Consider the following 18,392-nt stretch of genomic DNA (forward strand, 5'->3'; position numbering starts at 1 on the left):
CCGCTCCGCCCCCCCGCGCGTGGGGCTGCGCGGCCCCGCCCCTGCCCGGCGGCCGGGAGCGCGCCCTCTCCCCTCGGCGGCGGCGCCGCCCGCGCGTTTCCCTCCCTCCCTGCCTGGCCCGGCGGGGCTATGGCCGCTCCCCGCGCCGGTCGGCAGCCGGTAAGTCCCCTCCGCCGTGCGGGAGCCGTGCGGGACGGGCGGGGAGCTCCGCCGGTCGTTACCCGCCGCGGCGCTGGGGGCCCCTAGCGGTAGGTGCCACCCCGGCGCGGCTCGGGGGACCGGCACCCGAAGGGGAAGGAGGGCGGCGGTTACCGGTTACCCCGTGTGGGGAGGGAAGCGCCGCCCGTACCGAGCTGCCCTCGCTGAGGGAGCGGGGCCGGCGGGTGCCGCTGGGGAAGCCGCTTCAGGGCGGGGGTCGGCGGGGGCTGCGGGGCGAAATAGAGCCTCCGCATGCCGCTGAGGACCCGGAGCTGCCAGGCTTTAAAAGAAATTGCTGTTAAAGGCCCTTGTTTTCAGTTGTCGCCCGTCTTAGGGCTCCCGTAACGTACCGCATCGCGTTTTTCAGGTAGTAAGTGGAATCTTAGCTACCGAAGCTATTGAAGAAGTACTTAACGCGTGGTGGCAAAGCTGTCAGCTGAACGCATCCCCGCGTTAGCGCTGGAGCATTAGTTCCCTTTTGAACGTGAAATAAATCGATTCTTTTATGACTTGAGTTTTCTGCTGTGTTTTACATCTCAGCAATGCAAAGCGCGGAAGGGTTCTGGAAGCAACAGGGAGCGGGAAGGATTTGGGGAAAAGTCCTCCACCCTGCCCATGTGTTTAGCTGCATTTGCATTTTCTGGTAGCGGGAAGGTAAATAAAGTACCGGTCTCGGGCGCTCCTTGGCTGTTCCCGCCGCCGCGCTGTTACACCCCCGCTCCGCCGGCAGAGCCGTGTGTGAAGCTGCCCCGTGAACTGAAAAAAAACAAACAAACGGAAAGCGGCTGTTGCTTTTCTGAAGTTTTCTTTCCTCCGAGTGGTTTTAATGCAGGGCAGTGCCTTGCTCTGATTCTCGATGGACACCTGGGGGAGCAGTAGAAGGAAGAGGGGCTGCTTTGAGTTCGGGTGCTGAAAGAGTTACTTGGACCATTGTTAGAGCCCCCATAGGGCCGACCGCGTCCTGGAGTGAAAGGGCTTCATTCATGGTCCCCTGCTTGCTCACAACGCTGTTGACCACAGCTTGCCTTCTGTCGGGGCTCCCACCCAGAGATCTCCATTTCGCACGTACTCTCTTTAAGGCCTGTATGAGTCCTTTCCAGCTGCAGTATAATGCAGTGCAACACATTAATTTTATCTAAGTTTTCTCTCTTTGTACGTATTATGTATATGTAGTGAGGTGGAGAGTAAGTATTTCGCAGGCTGAGTCTCATGGGAAGCTGCAAAAATGTCGGGAGAAAAAACCTAAGAGCCAAAATATGAGAACCAATACAAAATTGTTTTGCTGGTTAAAGCATGAAGAGTGTGGAGAGATGCAGTAAATCAGCCAAAGTGAGTGAGAGCAGAACTGAGGGTCCACTAAGTGGATAGATTTGGTAAGGGAAGAGAGGAAGGCATGTACGTGAAAAACGTTACAGAGAATGCTATAAAACCAGATGTATAGCATAGCTTTGTAATGGAGGGGGATGATTTTGTATTAGGTTTATAAATGTAAATGATATAAATGTAATGATGTAAAATGTATTTATATTGACATCAAATAATATTTCCTACTTTAACTAACACATGCTGTATAATGTTAAAGAGTTTCCTGTTACTTTCTGGGAGATACTCTGTTTTCAGTTGTGCAAAAGAAAAGTAAAATCACTCTTAGAATGCGGTCTGGCCTTTTATAAATCTGTTTACAGTCAGACTGCACAAAGTCTGAGGTACAAGTATTTAGTATTTCTTATTTTTGAAAGTTTGACTTCTGGGGGAGTTTTGACAGCCATGGTCTGTACAATAGCATACAGTGCTCATTGTTGATTAATTAAAAAGGAGGAAAAAAATAAAATCCTTGTTGCAGTCTGAGAGCCTTCTAGTAGCAACTGCCATTGTCGCATCCAAGAGCAGTATTGCTTTCTCATTTGGACAAGCAGCATCAACAAAAAGGGCCTGATGTGGTCACTGGTGAAGAAAACTGACTTGCTGCTCTTCAGGAAACACAGTGCTAAAGCTGAAACAGGCACAGCTGAGCCAGCACAGCCAAAGAGGTACAGATCTTCTGGAAGTGAGTGCAGTTGTGATACCAGTACTGATACTGGTGCAAGTGTTTTTCTGTGTTGAACTCATCCGAGAGGGCTGCACTAGATTTCCGTTTCTTTGTTTCCTTCCTTGAAAACACACAGGTCAAGAGAGGCCTTTCTGCTTGACCACAAAATGGAATGCTTCCTCCTCCTGCGTAGCAGTAGCTGAACAGTCCCATATGGACCAGTACCGCTGTCATCATCCTTTGCCCGGCACATGGAGTGCCAGCTGTGAGGAACTGTTTTCTTTTTTATCCTCAAGCCTTGATTCCCCACCTGCTGCCTTTTACCACATTGATCCATAGGCAGCAATGGAGGAACAGATACTACACGTGCTAGATTTTCAAGTTACTTGGACGCCCATTGGTGAAGAGGCCTTAGTGGCATTTACAAATGAATACGCTACTGTCTGTGAAATCACCTCATCACAACTGGGAGACTAGTAAAGTGTCTGCTTGTTTGTTCCTGAATACCTCAAAATACAGTCCAGAAGGACATTCACTAGCAACCTGCACATTGTGCCCCTGTTCTCTACTTACAAGGCTGCTGCTTTTTCCTCTGCCCATCCTGGGTGACTTCAGGGCATTCAGGAAGATTCTGTCCTGCCTCAGATTTGTTCAGATGGAAACATAGGCCAAAAATGTCACTTTGGGTTTTTTTTTTTTTTTAAGGTTATTTCTAAGGGCTCTCTACATATACGCGTATGAAGGAAATCTTGTGATGGCTTATGGTTTAAGGCAACCTTGGCTGTATTGTGTGTTGAAATGGGATAGAAAAGGAAAATAGTTGGTGCACCAGAATGCCATGTAAGAAGTCATTTGACAGAGATGAGGGAAGAATCCTGGACTTCTGATGTTTGGACCAATCCCTAAAAGTTGTCTGCTGTTTCTGTCAGACTGAATAAATTACCCGATAATTACCTGATAACTGTGAGTGAAATTGTCAAACGTGTTTTCATTAAATCATCTTTTGGCCAATATTTTTTTTTTCTACACACCTTTTGGAGGGACTGTTTTGTTCCATACTTGACTCCTGTGTGTTGCTTTTTATTTTATAGACTGATGTATTAATTCCATGTAATTTTGAATGATCTCCTTTCTTACTCTGCATCTTCACAGAGTTTGCTTTCTTTGTTTTTTTTTTTTTTTTCCTGCCTCCTCATCCTATATTTTCTGTTCTCTTCTGTGTTATTTTGCCAAAGTTTCCTTTCTGTTCCCTCTACACATCCCATCTGTTCTGTCTCTCTCTCATGCATGTATCTACATCAAGAGGTATCAATGGTACACATACCTACACCACACGTCTACATTTTAGATTTTGACTACCCAAAAATAGAGAGTATTTTTCTACTTGCTTCCAAAATCTCTTTAGTTTCCTACTTAACCTCATGTTGGGAGGCAATAGCAACATTGATGTTTACTGGATTAAATGTAACTTTGGTTATTAGGAAAGTAATGGACTGTGAGCGAGTAATGCGATTATTAGAAGATTAAAATAGATTTTCTGGTTTAATAAATGTCCACACCTGTTTGTGATGGTGGAAAACTGACAACACATGCCCACCCTTGTGGCTGATGCCCAGGCATCCTTCCGAGGGCTTCTGTACACCCTGGGTAGCTGCCTGGGCCTGGTAGGACCCCCACCTCCGGCCTAAGCACACCAACTTTGATTACTTTTTTTTCTTCAAGATCTGAAGGGCATATTTCAGTCATCTGTACAAGCTGAGTGGCAAACTAGTTATTTGCCTGGACCTACTAGTCTGGTTCTGCAGGGGGCTTATGCAAAAAGAGGTGTGTAGTCTGAGACCCATCTTTTGCTGCGGAATAGCCCAGTGTTGTGCAGTTTTAGTCTGAAATATGTGGCAAATTTAAAAGGTAACTTTTTTTTTTTTAGTTTTTTTTCTGAAAGAAAAAAGAAGTAATTTTAAAATGCTGCTTTTGTCTTGGGCGGTGATTTTTGTTTGTGTGCTTTGTTTTGTTTTGTTTGTTTTGTTTGTTTAATGGACAAGATGACTTTATGTAAACCAGTATACTTGATTAAATGAATTTGCAGAAATCCAGATGCAGTTCCAACTGCATGCTAACCACCTTTAAAAAGGGGGGAGGGAATGAGTGAGATGTGATTTGGACCGTCTCAGGCTATCTATATTGTGTGCTATTTTGATGACAGTATGAATTCTGAGAAAGCAGTAAGAAACAGGAGGTATTTATGGGAATATTACAGCTCTCATAGCATTCAGATTACAAGCTTTGGGTTATTCACTGAATAAAGTTGGAAGAGATGCTGCATGTGGAGACATAATTTAGCTGCTCCATCCAACGGACATGAATTTGCAAAGACTGGCTAGTATGGTGGCTTACCAGTATGGTGACTTAATTGGTTTCAGCATGATTTACATGTCTTAATTTTTGTGTTATCACCATTTTTCTAAATTATTGATATGGTAGTAACTTGTTTTTCAGCTGGATAATGTATTATTTCTTTAAGAAGTAATAAGAATGTAGGCATCACATGGTCCATTTTGTGGATTACATTTCCCTGCTTATTTGTTAGGCTATAGCAGAGTGAAGCTGTATGAGGTGCTGCTGTTGAGGGAGAGACATGATTCTCTTGAAAAATTTCAGAAGGAAAAATGTCGGATATTGCTTTTCTATTACGAGAATGCTTCAGTTGATGGCAGGTGGAACAGGGTCACAAAGTGATTCTTACTTAAGGAAGGTGGAGGGAGGGGAGTCTCCAAATGAGAACAGTAGCTCTTGGTCCTGTGATGTTTGTTGCATAGAGAACAGAAGTATAAACATGCAAGAGTGCAGGCTTCTAAATCCGCCTGACTGAGACTGTCTTGAGTTGAGCTGCACAGTATTTCTTGAAAGTTTTGTAGTCTTAAGAGCTTTTATTGCAGCATTTTTTCTGAAGCCGATTCCTGAAGACTCTCTTGTGTCTTAGGACAACTGTCTGAACAGTTTAATAACAGTTAAAAATCCCTAAAAAAAGGATTTATATTTTTAAATAGAAATAGATACTGCACCTTTCTGTCTCTAGCTTTTAAAATGTTGCTTTTAAGGTAGTGTTGATTTTTTTATTTTGCATGTGTGTGCTACCAGAAATCTCCTCATTATGTCTCATGATCAAGTCAGCTCTGGCCATTTTCTTGAAAGAGCTTAGAGGCTGTGTTTCTGTACTGTTTCTTTGTAAAAATGGCTTTTGAGACCCTAAATTATCCCTTTTTAATCATCCTTCAGTTTGCCAATCTTCTCTTTAAAACAAGAACCTTAGGACAAGACATTAAAACATGTTCTCATGAATGATATATGATTATAGTATTATTTCTGCTTGAAATTCGTGTTCTTCTCTGTGGTGTATGTTCTCCTGCTTGACATTCTCCTTGTCAGGTCACACTTAGCTGGTTATGTGTGAGGTTTTGGGGTGTGGTGGTTAGTGTTTTTTTTTGTTTACTGTGTCATTACCTCTAACAGAAGGGACTGGAAAGTAATCTTGTGGTTAAGGTGCTAAATTACATGTGTGGTGAATGCGATTCATGTTCTTGCTCTCTTAGTCTTTCCCTTTATTACCTCAACTAATATCTTTGTGCTATCTCTGCGTGCACAGAGTGAAGATGATATGTCTCTTCCCCTCACTCCGGGACAGTGCTGAAGAAAGCTGTGCATAAAACACAATTTCTCTATTGGGGAAATTCTTCTAAGTACCAGGTTCTATAATCTGTTTTTACGACTTACCAGGACTTTTCTGTGTTGTGTAATTCTTTTGTCTCTTATCTGAAATGACATAGAACTTGCCATGTACTTTTATATATTTATATTTCTAAAAAAAATATTTTAATTTTCACTCATAACTGTGTAGTGTCATTAACTTTTATGTACTGAAGAAAGATGAAATATGCTATCTTAAAATAGTATTAAAATTTGAGATGTCTCAGAATATCTTGGCAATTGCATAAATACTGCAGAAATTGTTACTGTCTGTCCTGACTGCAGTACATATCCATAAGAAGCATCTTTGGCAGAAACTTAGAAACACAAAGAAATTAACAGTCTTGGACATGTGATACGAATCTTGAAGTAGTGATACAGACAGACATCTGTTGAGTACAAGCATAGCTGTAGCTTTCTAAGCAAAGCACAGAGAAGACACCTTGTTTGCATGTTTATTATTTCTCATTGTCCTATGTTTCATGCAGATATTTGGTCAAATTTCAGTGATAAACAGCCAATGTAACAGTGGAAGAACTAATTATTGTTGATTTTCGTTTCTAGAAAACAGTAAACTCATGAGTTTAATTGCTACATTGTAATTAATCTCTCCCTTCCTGTTGAAAATGAAGTTACAGAGTTAATGGCTATGAGGACTCCAGTTGGCTGGTTCTGCACTTTGCTTTTCATAGCAAATAAAGCTGTAATACCAGTTTCCTAAGCTAAATATTTTTTAATTCTGACAGTCTTTTGTGGATGATGTGGTAGTTATTCTATTGACCTCTGGAAATGGTCAATAAGGTTGTGGGTTATTGGTGGTCTGCCCACTGGAATCCAAGTGGACTGGAAAGAAATTAAGTTCTTTCTGCTTGTGTTTGGTTTTTTGGTTTTTTTTTTTTTTTTTTTTTTTTTTTTGTTTTTTTTTTTGGTTTTTTTTGGTGTTTGGTTGGGGTTTTTTTTTTGAGAGTAACAACTGGCTATGCAGGGATTTTGAGGGTAGTCCAGTGTGGTTTAGATTTAGGCTAGTGACATGAAGCCAGAAGGCCTCCCTTCTACAGTTATGCTGAGCATTTTGCACTAGTTTTTAGTGTGGAGGCTCAATGGTTTGTTTTAGAGAAAGTGTCTTATATTGGTGGAGATAGAGGTGGTTTGAGTGTCAGGCTATGTAACTATAGTTGTTAGATGTGCTGCTACTCTCAGATGCATTTATCTTTAAGTGGACAGAATACTGACAGTTTTCAGTGTTTCACATCCCTTTTTAATAGCAATTTCCATATGGTAGAATACCCTGAGAAATTTCTTTTCCAGACATGCTTTGAATAAACATTTTTTATATAGCTGTAAGACATCAGATTTTCTCTTTAACTTGTTCACTTTGCTTACACATTTTCTCTCATTGTATTAGCCTGAAATGGAGTTCTCTGATTGTAATAGTGTGAAATGAGAGTTAGTGCAGTTGGTAGTCTTACACAAGAAGTTCTGTGCAAAACAAGAAGAGGATGAATATTTGCTGCGAGGAATGTCCACATCTTTTTAGCTGCAAGAATTCTGAAATTTGTTATGCATACCTGTTATAAAAGGTGGCACTTCTGTGGGCTTCTAAGTGTTAAATTGTTTCCTACTGTTGGCTATATACATGTTCCCAGGAACCAGTAACGGTTTCCAATTCCATGCAGACTGGAAACATAAGAGAAAGGATAGCATGGGCCTGTCACTGTTTATTTTGATAGGGAATGTTTGTTTAAAAATACAGTCCATTTGTATCAATCAAGATACTTCCTTTTGGTCTTACGCATTTTTAGTGTGCTCATTGCTTTGATGTCATGATGCTAGATTGCTAGCTGATTTTTAAAGAGGAATGTGCACCTTTAGACATTTCTAATAATGCACGTAGTATTATCTCTTAGAGTTCTGGTGTGTAGAAAATGTGTTATTTTATATAAATAACAATTTCAGTTCCAGCTACTCAGAATGAGTTCTGGTTGATAACATCCACCTTCCTGTGATTATGGTCTCTGTTTTGAATTCTGCTGCTTAAATTGTTTTAAAATATTTTTTTCTTCATTTCTAAGAGCAAGCCAACTGTCATCTGTTTTCTGTCTAAAGTTTTCAGTTGATATTTTCAGTTGGACTTGTCTGCTTGATTTTGTTCATGTTTCATGGTTTTTTTTTGCAAAACATGGACTTCACTTTGAGCCTGCAAATAGTCCTGTAAAGTAAATTTGAATGTTTTCTCAAATAATGGAATAAATTTGATTTGACAGATCTTTTTTCAGACTTTTGCTTTTCTTGGTTCCATGTAAATCATAAGGAATGAGTTCTAGCTTACTAGTAGAGTTCCTTTATTGCCATTGCTAATGGCTTTGCAACTCACTTCTCTAATGTATTTTTAAATTATTTTTCTGTAGCAAAATGATGGCTATCGAACTTTATCCTTGTCTGGGCATGTTGGTTTTGGTAGTTTACCTGATCAACTGGTTAAAAAATCCATCAACCAGGGCTTCTGCTTCAACATTCTTTGCATTGGTAAGTAGTATCTGCGTATTTTATAGCTTTGGTAGTATACCTGTCTTTAGGAAGGGACCGTAATTCAAATCCAGTTGGAATGTTAAACTCTTTCTTTAATGTTGAGCATGAAATATAATTCCACCCCTTCCCCCAGCTTTGTATCCATCCTTTGTTTTTATGTTTAGCATTTTCATAAACAGTATGAAGACCAAAAATGTTCAAAATGGATGCCACGCATTTATGGATTTATGGGCAGCTGCTTGGATTCTCTTGAGTAAACTGGGCTACACTCTTTATTTTTACTGTAACAGAGAGTTTCAGATCAAATAATCCTAAAATTGCAAGGTGGTGTTAATGAAATACTTCTGGATTTATCAAATGTTTGCTCTAGTATTTTATTGATAAAACCCGTGTTGAACGCTGTGGTTTCACAGCTAGTTACTTAGCTTTTTAAAATCTGTAGGAAATTGGTTCACACTTCTAAAGAAACCAAGGTGTCAAGAGACTGTTCCCCTTATTAATCATTAGAAAGTAACTCTCTCTTATCTGTAGGATGATGAAAAAATGAACTCAAAGGTAGTGCTCTTTATGAAAAAGGAATGCAAGCAACTATTTTGCTCGGTGAAATCAGTTGACAAGTTTTTGTGTAAATTTGTCGAGTTCCTGCGATAACACTACCTATGCTTATTGTAGGTATTTATTTGACGTGCAAAATGTCTTCTCCAACCCTTCTGTTTAACTTTAGGGGAAACTGGAAGTGGGAAAACAACCTTGATAAACAGTTTGTTTAACAGCAATTTTGATGATCCTGTGTCAAACCATTTTCTGCCAAGTGTACGACTTAAAGCCCAGACTTATAAACTCCAGGAAAGTAATGTTCTTTTGAATCTGACCATTGTAAACACAGTGGGGTTTGGTGACCAGATAAACAAAGGAGATAGGTAAGTGCCCTCTTGTTGCTATGGTCTGCAGAAGTTTTGGTCCTCAGTTTCAAGTTGATTTTTCTTTGGGCTTTGTAGTAAATATTTCTCTTACGTATGTTTCAAATATTTGGTTAACTGCTTTCACTGTGTACCAAGTAAGTATATTTTTCTTCTCATCTAGGAAATTATTTGAAAACTCAGATAAACTCTGCCCCTTTCTTGATGATATAATCTTTTATAAATGTATGTAAATACAACATGCAGTATGAATAGAGTTTCTTTTGTGGTGGACAAAAACAGGGAGAAGGTCAATGGGAGACTTCTTAAACAACCAAACAGGTTATAATGTACTGTAGAGTATATGTATTATATCTGCTGGGTTTTTAACAATTTGATTGAAACATATTGAAGACCTTAAACTGGAAGGAACATCACATGGGTTACTGAAGGCCTGTGTTTTTTATGTTGGACAGCTCAATCAGAAGTTGTAGGGGTACCACACTAGTGTCTTTCAGAACTTTTTCTGAGTCTCTGCTTTTGTGAATAGAGGATTTTAAAATATTGAACTGTCTCTCAGCAGATTTTGGTTTTTTTCACCTTCATTGTAAAGAATTTTAGCAATCCTGTGTGCTATATGAGTGCCTAAATGGTAGTAATTATAAATGAAAGAGAGTTAAGATTATCATGAGAACCATGACTTATGTACGATGAATGAGATGCAAGTAGATATTAGTACAGATATTAGAGGTTTTGATATGTCGTACAGGAGCTGCCTTTTAGTCCTTTTAATTTTGTGTAACAACTACTCCTGAGTTTTAATAACATTTGATCTCGTTTATAAAGTTTGTGTAGAAGCAGAAGTATAAGGGTATGCTGCTTGTACATCTAGTGACACTTTCTTTTAGAAAGTAGATTATAATCTGTTTTTAAGTAGGAAAAAGTATACTTAAACTGTACTTATTGCAAATCAGATTTACATTCTTCTCTTACATTTCTCCTTTTCAATTTTTGGTTATTGTTTAAGAGCTCTCTCATGTACAGTACTTACCTTCAGAAGATAAAGGAGGTCCTGTTTCTTGGTACTGGTAATTGCATGTTCTTTCTTGTATCTAAGAGTATCTCTTATTTGTATCTAAGAGTTCTGCAGTTGCACAGTTTGCAAAAATTTATAGAACATCACTTGGGAAGATCAATTATAATTGTAACTAACTTTATGTAGCTTTTTTCACTAATAGTAGCTAGGAAATGTTTTACCTATATTAGGCCCACAATCCTTTTTTTTGAGTAGCCTTTCAGAAATTAAGATTACTCTGTACATTTAATTTTTTGCTGTACTGGGTAGATACTTTGAGCAGCTTTCTGACATGTAAAGCAAAAATCCACAAAACAGTACAAGAGGAATTCTTTTCTTAGTCTGGCTCTGTTTATGAGTAGCTAATCTTTGGTTGTTAAATTTTGTTTCTACAGCTATCAGCCAATAGTGGATTATATAGATGCACAATTTGAAGCCTATCTCCAGGAAGAACTGAAAATTAAACGTTCTTTATTTAGCTACCATGACACGCGCATCCATGTCTGCCTGTATTTCATTTCACCTACAGGCCATTCCCTAAAAACCCTAGATCTGTTAACCATGAAAAGCCTAGACAGCAAGGTAAGACTTTGAAACAGAGTTCCAAGAATTTGTCTTATTTTCTGAAGCATCTTGCAGATTTTAGATCCTCTACCACCTTTCAGTTCTATATCTGTGTGTTTGGTTTTGGGATGTTTTTTACTACTGGTATACCTTAAGTTCAGTATAAATTGGTTCTGCAAGTAGCTTGTAGTTCATCACCTTTTTATTTACAAATCAAAAGGAGAGAGGGAGATCTGGCAAAAGGTTGAAAAAAGAAACAAAACAAGGTTTAGGGAAAAAAGTAAAAAAATTAGAACCACACCAATTTTACCTTTAAACAAACTGTTAATATCTTATTGTGATTGGGTAGATGAATGCTGTAATATTTTGATTTAAGCTTGTTTCTAGTTTACTACTGAGTTTTGGGACTGCTGGAAAGTTGACATATAAAAAGCTTTGCAGCACTGCGAAGATATTTGTTATAAATAACTGAAGAGGCAAGTGCCATGAACAGAACACTCTACCCGCATGGCTTTTTCTGAAAAAAAACTTGCATTACTGTTTTAAGCTTCACACCTTGATTAGTTTTGGAAGTTTTAAAATAGCAGTTTCTAGTGATTACTTGCATTTTCTAAATTCTTACTGTTCTTCTTTGATTAGGGCTGTGTGAACGAGATTAAGGTGAATGTGTAACCCATTTTAAGAAACCTTACATAATTTGGGTTTAATTTGTTGAATTTTTGAGAAATTTGAAAACTTAACTGCATTTGCTGCTCCTCTAGCCCTTTCCTTTGTGCTTTACTGGAGCCTCTGCTGCTAAATTTTCTTTATGCATTTTCTTGTTCATGAGATGTTTCTTCAGGATAACAAAGATAAATCAGCTGTCTATTCCACATTTGTGATTGATGAGCACATTTGGTATTTTTATAATTTTGTTTGTGGATGTATTTTGCATTTTGAACTTTCTCAGTAGCACAGAGGAAGTTGGGGGGAGGTATGGTGGGATAAAGGTAGGGGAGAGCAGGGTCACTTCTTTCTGCTATGGTGTTGGTTTATGCCAGATTGAAATATTTGCAAAACTACTCTGTAATATGCACTAATAGATAAAGAGTCTTGATACTGATAAGTGGGACATTTTCATGGAGCTTACTGTTCTACTCTAAGTTTTGAAGTTAGAGGCTGTGTTAAACCACAAAAATATTGTTTCTAGATTGTGCTCTCTCTTTACTGAACTCCCTTTAAAACAGTGTTTCTTCTAAAAGAAAAGGAAGTAGATCCATGAGTTCCAGCATCCTGAGAAAATAATTTTCTATCAGGATAAAACAAAAGTAATTCTACTTTGGGGGATTTTAGCTTCTAGACCTACTCAAACTATTTTTGATTCTGCTTTGGCTCAGAGAGAACATGAATGGCATGTAACTTTGTTGTTTTATCCCTTTGCAACAGATTCTACTTTCTGGGCTTACTACAGAAATACATATATACTCCCCACCCCCCCCCCACCCCCCAAAAAAAAAAAAAAAAAAAAAAGTAGTATAAACTTTACCTGTAGTTTCATTTCCATCTCATGGTGGAATCATGTTTGTGATGCTTTTAGTACTGCATTCTCCTAGTGGCAATTCAGAACTCAGGATTTCCCAGGATGTGGAAGTCCCTGGGCACGTTTGCTGAGTACAGAATTCCATAAAGAGAGGTTGGTACAGCAACATGTGTACACTGAGTGTATAAATCTATGTCAAAAGTTATCTTCAGTTTCATCCTAAATCCACCAGAGTGTACATTCTTACACTTTTGTTATGGCCTGCTTGGTACAAAATAAGACCAGATTATGCATCTCAGAGGTAAAGAGGATTCTTGGAATAGGATAGGGTCATCCTATAGTCTGTAATCTTGGGAGAAAAAAAACAGAGGTATCTGTGGCAACTAATGTTAATCTATTGCTTATAAATTAGATTACTAGCTAAGAATTTTGCCTCTATGTTTTAGACACTGGCAAGCCTTGTAATTTTGCTTAGGACTGAGTCACTACAGACCAGCCAGGTTTCATTCACAGATTAAGAGAATCTTCTCTATGCTTTCTTGCTGGGAATTAGTGACTATTCAACTAATAGATCTGCATTTTTAAGTCATTCTTGCAGAATTATATATATATTACTCTTAAGTCACGAAATGACACAAATTTACCTTGTGGGTTTGAGTTTGGTTTTTTTCTTTAGAGTCTTTGGAAATTTTTGTATTGATTTTAAATCCACCTGCAGGATATCAGCCCATAATAATTTCAAGTATATGTATTTTTTTGCTTCTCTATAGCATAAAGGGACAACGGATGTTTTGACATTAATGTAAGGTGTTACATGAAAATCTTAATTTAAAGGAATAGTGTGTTTTCCCCTTGGCAGGGCAGAAGCAACACTGCATTTCCAGCAGAAGGGCGATCAGAGGCCTGAGTTTTGTGCTAGCAAACACAGAAGTAATGTACATGGATAAAGTTTTATCCTGGTGACTTTATATGGTCATTCTGCATTGCTATTGAATGAGGCAGACTCAGCTGCTTCTTCCCATTGTGCCTGCCTGAGTATTTTGGGCAGCCAGTTCCCTGGGTGAGGGATTGAAACTGAAAGCTAAAGATTTTTGCTTGGTTGGAGAAACTATCAAGCTGAAAAGGGATCTCTCTCCATGGACAGCTGCACAGATTTTAGTTCTACCTGGCAATGAGCAACTGCAGGCGAGGGGAAGGGCAGGACTGTGGGTTTTTTTGCAAGTGTAGACTTTTTATGTGGGGTTAAAGTGATTCTGTATTAATGGCCTATAGCTTTGTAGCAAAATTCAGTTTTGTAGTTGTGGAGAGCTGTAGCTGGGGAGGAGGCTGGAAGGTAGTCAGATGATTTCCGAGTGACTAGTAGGCATCAGACCGAGCAGTGGGATTTGAGGCACATCTATATGTGGTCCAAATCAATGCAATTTGAAGTCTCTTGTTAGTACAAATATGTGCTTTCAATTAATTTTATTCTTGGATGAAAGTACCGACATAATAGTTTTCACGTAACCCTTAGATTCTGCAAGCAGAAATTAATTTTAACAGATTAAGCAAAGATAACTTTTTTTTGTTGCTTATCTAAAGCCAGAGTAGTATTGCTTTTGAATTTTAATACAATGTTTGTGATTTATCGTCAATGTTGATAGCTGTAATCGCGGTTTCTGGCAGTTTTGCTTTTCTGTTGTTACTGGTCTCCTCGGTAGTTTTTCTCTGCTATTCGTTATATAAGAAATTTTCTTTTAATTAAAGAGTGCTTGAAAAACTTTGTGTTGAAAATACAGAGTAAAAGGTTAATTCTGAGGAGTCTGTGTTCGATCCATTTTAAAAGTTATGTGATAGAAAATCTGAATTGATGTGCCTCAGCTAATTTGATTGAAGCTGTGAATTACTCCTAGCTGTAATAGATTGTTTATACAATCCTAAATTAGCTCAGCTATTTAAAAAAAAGTTCTAGCATTTTATTTGATTTTTAGATATTTTACCCCATGTGTTGGGTTGCATATGCTAGGCAATTGGTGACTATCATCAGATAATCTTAGAAGGTGTACTTGGGAGTTGGCGTGCTATTTATTCATTTGAGCATTTTGCTTGAGATGGAAGAGTTACTTCAAAAACATCCATTTTGAATCCATTCTTGAGATTCCATGCTTAGGCATTTCCATTCAGACAGAATATTCAGAAGAATAAAAGGAATGTGTGTGTGGGTTTTTCTTCCCCCCCCCCCCCCCCCCCCCTTCCTTTTTGCATCTATGATTAAGGAACTCTGTAAAACTCTTGTCTTCTGAAATTTGTATTGTTATTTTAAAATATTTGGACATTAGCATGAATTCCTTGTATCTAGTTCTGAAAATGCATATTTTCGGAGTGGTGATAATATTTTAAAGAAAAATGTGGCAGCTACTACCTTCCTAAGTTACTGTCTTAACTATGGTAGGAAATAGAGCAGTTTACCCTAGTGCAACTGAATTTCCAGTGCTGAATAATTAGTGTAAAGACTGATAGGCAAGACTCTTCAGTCTTCATCATTCCTCTGCTTGCAGCAGATACTTGAGAAACTCTTTGCTGCAGTGGTGAGGTGAGCAAGGAACCCAAGGAGGAGGCTCGGGGTAGGCACGGTTTGGTAGCCAGCTTCCTTTCCTTTGTGTATTTAAACTATCAACTCTAATTTAACACCTGAACCATGTCCCCCCAGTGCTGTAAACTAAAACAATCTATTTTTTTAGCAGAGACATAAATACTTAAAGTAATTTAGTTAATAAGTAGGTGTTGCTGTTCTTTTGAGTACTTCAGTGTATGAGACCACCTTCCTTGTTCTTTCCTCAGAATTAATGAATTTTAAGGGAGTATATCAAATAATCTGTTGTTATTTTATTAAATGATGCCAGTGAATGTATTTTTCTGTTTGTGAAGCTTTGATATTAATGGAAAAGTTTGGGCTGTGGGGGAAGTTTTAAAGAGCTTATCACCAAACAATTTAATTTGTAAAAGATGTCACCTCAAAATTGAAGTCTTACACATTTCATATAATTTGTGTCATTAATAGGTGAACATTATACCAATTATAGGCAAAGCAGACAGCATTTCTAAAACCGAACTACAGAAGTTCAAGAACAAAATCATGAGTGAATTAATTAGTAATGGCGTCCAGATATACCAGTTTCCAACTGATGATGAAACTGTTTCTAAAATTAATACCATCATGAATGTAAGTAAATGACAAAAACATTGATATTTCAGTACTAAAGCATCGCTATCTAATGCTGATGCATGCCTGTTCTTTCACGATTATCTCGAGGCTTATAGGTTTGTATGTAACAAATTGATCTTTTTCACTCCTTAAAAAGCTTGTATGTTTTATTGGTGTTTCCTCCCTGCCCCCCCTACCTGCAAATCTTCCTGTCCCTCTGCTGTTGCTACCACTTGTTTCAGGAGGCTTTTTCTTTTCTGGCTCAGCAAACGAAAGGAGGTTCTCACTCAAATACTCTTCCTAATTTCTGGATAATTAATATGTAATTACTAACATAGATGGACAGCTTGGCTTGCTCTTTTCCTCAGCAGATACTACCTTACATCTGTTAGGAAGTATATTCAGGTGTCTTGTTTCTCCAATATTTTTCTGGTCTTTGTCATAGCAAGTGTTCCATTTGTTTTTTCCTTTCATTTGGTACTTTCATTTGAAATTAGGACAAATTTTCTCAAGGGATTAAAAAGCCAAATACAAATCTGACTTTTTTACTATTGTCCTTTCAGTTCCTCCCAGAAGTATCTGACAGCTTCAGCTGAGCTTGTGGACTAGATGTTTTTGCTTTGAGTGCTCCTATTTGCTGTTCATGTGCCTGGTTTGTCAATGCACATGAACATATGTTTGCATGTACGGAGGACTGAAAGGAGGGAGGAGGAGCCCGTGTGCTGGAGTGTATGGCACTGCAGTCCCAACCTCTGGCACTTGTGCCAGGGCGTGAGGATGTGCAGGTGTTCAGTAGCAGACCTGCTTTTGGGAAAGGTGGTGGTCTGTTGCTTACCCCTTTCACGCTCTGCTAGTGATTCATTTTCCAGTTAATGATTTTTTATTTATCTTCATTCAGTCAGTTGTTGCGAGTCAGCATGCAGTCAGTACCCAGCCTGTATTTCTGGCCGTTTGGTCGAGCCCACAGCAGTAACCGTGTCTTGGGTTCAAACCTGTGATCTGTTACTGGGGGTATGAACTCTGGCTGAATGTGTATCAGAGGGATATGTTCTACAGTGGCTTTCTATTTATTGCTGGTACTCTTCCTAATGCAGCTCAAGATGTGGTCGGCTGCCTTTGCCACCGGGGCAAACCTGCTGAATCAGGTCCAACCTGTTGTCCACCAGGAGCCCCATGTCTTTTTCTGCAGAGTGCCTTTCTAGGCAGTCAGCCCCCAGCAGGTGCTGGAGCATGAAGTTATTCCTCCTGACATGCAGGACCGGGCATTGCTCTTGTTTGAACTTCATGAGATTCCTGTTGGCCCATTTCTCCAGCCTGTTGAGGTTCCTCTGAATTGACAGCATGCCTGTCTGGTCTATCAACGGCTCCTTCTGGTTTTGTTATTATAGCTTGACTTTTGTATCAGTAGTTTGACTCGCTACTGATCTCTTCAAAGTGGTTTTTGGTTTGAAATTGCCTGCTGGCTTTTTGTGAAATGGTGTTTTTCTCCCCCTAATTTATTTCTGAAGTGTTTTCAGTTCTGACATAAGAATGCTGAGAGATAAGACTGTATTGGTGTGACTCTTACAGGGGCATTTGCCATTTGCTGTAGTGGGAAGTACGGAAGAGGTGAAAATTGGAAACAAAATGGTGAGAGCTCGTCAGTACCCTTGGGGTATTGTACAAGGTAAATGAATTCTCACAGGTACTTTTATGAGATTGTTGTTGTTGAAGTATAAAATTCCCCAATACTAAAAGGGGCTGGTGTTATCCACTGATACCATATTGATTGTATTTTGGATCAACAGTTTAAGGAGTTTAGCAATTAGTACTTGAGGCATGCACTAACTGGTAGTTTCATCAGCACTGATGCCTCCCTGGATTCGAGCTATGAGATGGTGTGTGTAATTATTTGGGTAGGTTAGTATGGTGGCAGTACCTCTAGCGCTACCAGTTTCAAGGTTTTGTGGTTGTCAGTAAAGAAGAGGGAAAAAAAAGAGAAATTTATCATTGTTCAACTCAAACAGGAAATCAGGACAAGTTGGAACATGTTTGCCAGTACTTACAGTTAGTGCTTCAATGTGTGTATTAGAAATTATAAGGAAATATAAGAGGTATAATAAACAATGAGATACCTTTTCCTGGAAGTATAATTAGTAAATAAAATAAATTAATCTCAGTGCTGTTTAAAATATATTTTGACAATTTTGCTATTTGTGCATAATAATAAAATCTTCCTCCTTTAACTGATTAGTGGAAAATGAGAACCATTGTGACTTTGTAAAGCTTCGTGAGATGCTTATTTGCACAAATATGGAAGACTTAAGGGAGCAGACTCATGCACGCCATTATGAGTTGTACAGACGCTGCAGACTGGAAGAGATGGGCTTCAGAGACGTTGGCCCTGAGAACAAACCAGTCAGGTAAAGGACTGAATGTACAGCACTTACTTTCAGCATCCGTTCACTTCTCATTTGACTGTATCAGCCCAATACAGAGCAGAGTTCATACACAGAATAGGTTTTCTAAGGGGGAAAGAATTTTTTTTTTTTTTTTTTTTTTTTAAATCAGAGTAAGTATGTAGCTGTTCATTCAATTATCTTCATAAAGAAGCATATGGGATTATATGAGCATTGCTTTTAAAAGCATACAAGCTAGTTGCACTTCTGAAA

At 38.8% G+C, this 18,392-nt stretch overlaps 1 protein-coding gene across 1 annotated transcript in view; it reads left to right on the top strand.

The window, feature by feature from the left end:
* The first annotated feature begins 31 nt into the window (after positions 1-31).
* Positions 32-18,392, top strand: part of SEPTIN10 (septin 10) — a 30,383-nt gene continuing 12,022 nt past the window's right edge. The window contains exons 1-7 of the mRNA XM_040584624.1: positions 32-159; positions 8,380-8,497; positions 9,225-9,420; positions 10,870-11,056; positions 15,598-15,759; positions 17,311-17,407; positions 17,975-18,143. Of these exons, the coding sequence (XP_040440558.1) occupies positions 130-159; positions 8,380-8,497; positions 9,225-9,420; positions 10,870-11,056; positions 15,598-15,759; positions 17,311-17,407; positions 17,975-18,143 (959 nt within the window). The 5' untranslated portion in view covers positions 32-129. The remainder of the gene's footprint in view (positions 160-8,379; positions 8,498-9,224; positions 9,421-10,869; positions 11,057-15,597; positions 15,760-17,310; positions 17,408-17,974; positions 18,144-18,392) is intronic.

This window comes from Falco naumanni, chromosome 2 (genome assembly GCF_017639655.2).
Source record: "Falco naumanni isolate bFalNau1 chromosome 2, bFalNau1.pat, whole genome shotgun sequence".
NCBI classification, from domain to species: domain Eukaryota; kingdom Metazoa; phylum Chordata; class Aves; order Falconiformes; family Falconidae; genus Falco; species Falco naumanni.